Below are 1,083 nucleotides of genomic sequence, written 5' to 3' on the forward strand. Positions count from 1 at the left end.
AGGCCAGAAATTAGCGGAAGGTTGCATGCTGTGACGTACCGCAGTGTCGCGGAAGTGGAGGAAAGAGCGGTAAGTGTTGAGGAGGCTATCGAGACGGAAAAGGAAATCGCCGCTCGAGACAAAAAAGGAGGAACCCGTCCAGCAGACGAAGATCGTAAACACCCAGAAGGTGAATCAAATAGCAGGACGGAATTGGGGCGCAGGCCGCGGGAAGGTTAAGATGAACGTTAGCCAAGGTGGTAGCAAGGTGAGCAACATGGATCCGAGGGGATGCTATGTGTGCGGGCAAGTTGGGCATTTCGCTCGCGCTTGTCCGACTGTTGAGGAAACGAAAAGCAACAATCTGTCTACCGTCACGTGTTTCTACTGTGGCAAGTTAGGACACTATGCGAGCTCGTGTCCGTCGAAGCCGGCCAAACCGAACGCCCAAACTGTGAACCGTGCCCAGGCAGCGAACCAAGTGAAGGAACCCCCAGCGAAGAAGCAAGCAACCTCAGCAAATGTTTTTGCTTTAGGATTAGAGCCACATAAACCTCAGCAGGCCGCGAAGGGCCCTATAACAGGTTTGAATGGGCTCTAACTCTCTTGTGATTGATTGCGTGTTTGTGTGTTTGTGTGATTAGTTAGCATTGCATTTTGTTATATTTGCTGTGCATTTAGGAACATTACTTGTTGGTGGTAACCCCACACATGTACTGTTCGATTCGGGAGCGTCCAATAGTTTTGTGACTCCCGAAGTGGTTGACAAGTTTGGAGACTTGTGTGAGGAGGAAGAGGTGAACATCAACGTCTACACTGCTGGTAATCAACCGCCTTTGAAGAAAGAAGATGGGTCAAGGAAGTGTCGATAGTCTTGCAAGAAACGAACCTCCCGGTAAATCCTTTGGTGATGCCATTGGATAGGTTCGATGCTATTCTGGGAATGGATTGGTTATCGGAACACCAAGCCCATATAGACTGCAGTAGAAGCAGGGTCATATTTGAAAATGGAGGGAGGACCCCTCTAGTTTTCAACGGGATCAGCCCGAGTAAAACGGCATACTTTGCATCGGCAGCAAGGATTGGAAGACCAGTTGGAGAGGA

The 1,083-nt window shown here is 49.6% G+C and overlaps 1 protein-coding gene across 1 annotated transcript; it reads left to right on the forward strand.

Moving 5' to 3' along the window:
* Positions 1-220: 220 nt before the first annotated feature.
* LOC104774096 (endogenous retrovirus group K member 9 Pol protein-like) lies at positions 221-851 on the forward strand. Its single transcript, XM_010498760.1, has 2 exons — positions 221-563; positions 661-851. Exons 1-2 carry the CDS (start codon positions 221-223, stop codon positions 849-851), a joined length of 534 nt encoding a protein of 177 aa, XP_010497062.1.
* Positions 852-1,083: the final 232 nt, after the last annotated feature.

The sequence above is a fragment of the Camelina sativa genome, unplaced genomic scaffold (genome assembly GCF_000633955.1).
Source record: "Camelina sativa cultivar DH55 unplaced genomic scaffold, Cs unpScaffold01500, whole genome shotgun sequence".
In the NCBI taxonomy this organism is placed as follows: Eukaryota; Viridiplantae; Streptophyta; class Magnoliopsida; order Brassicales; family Brassicaceae; genus Camelina; species Camelina sativa.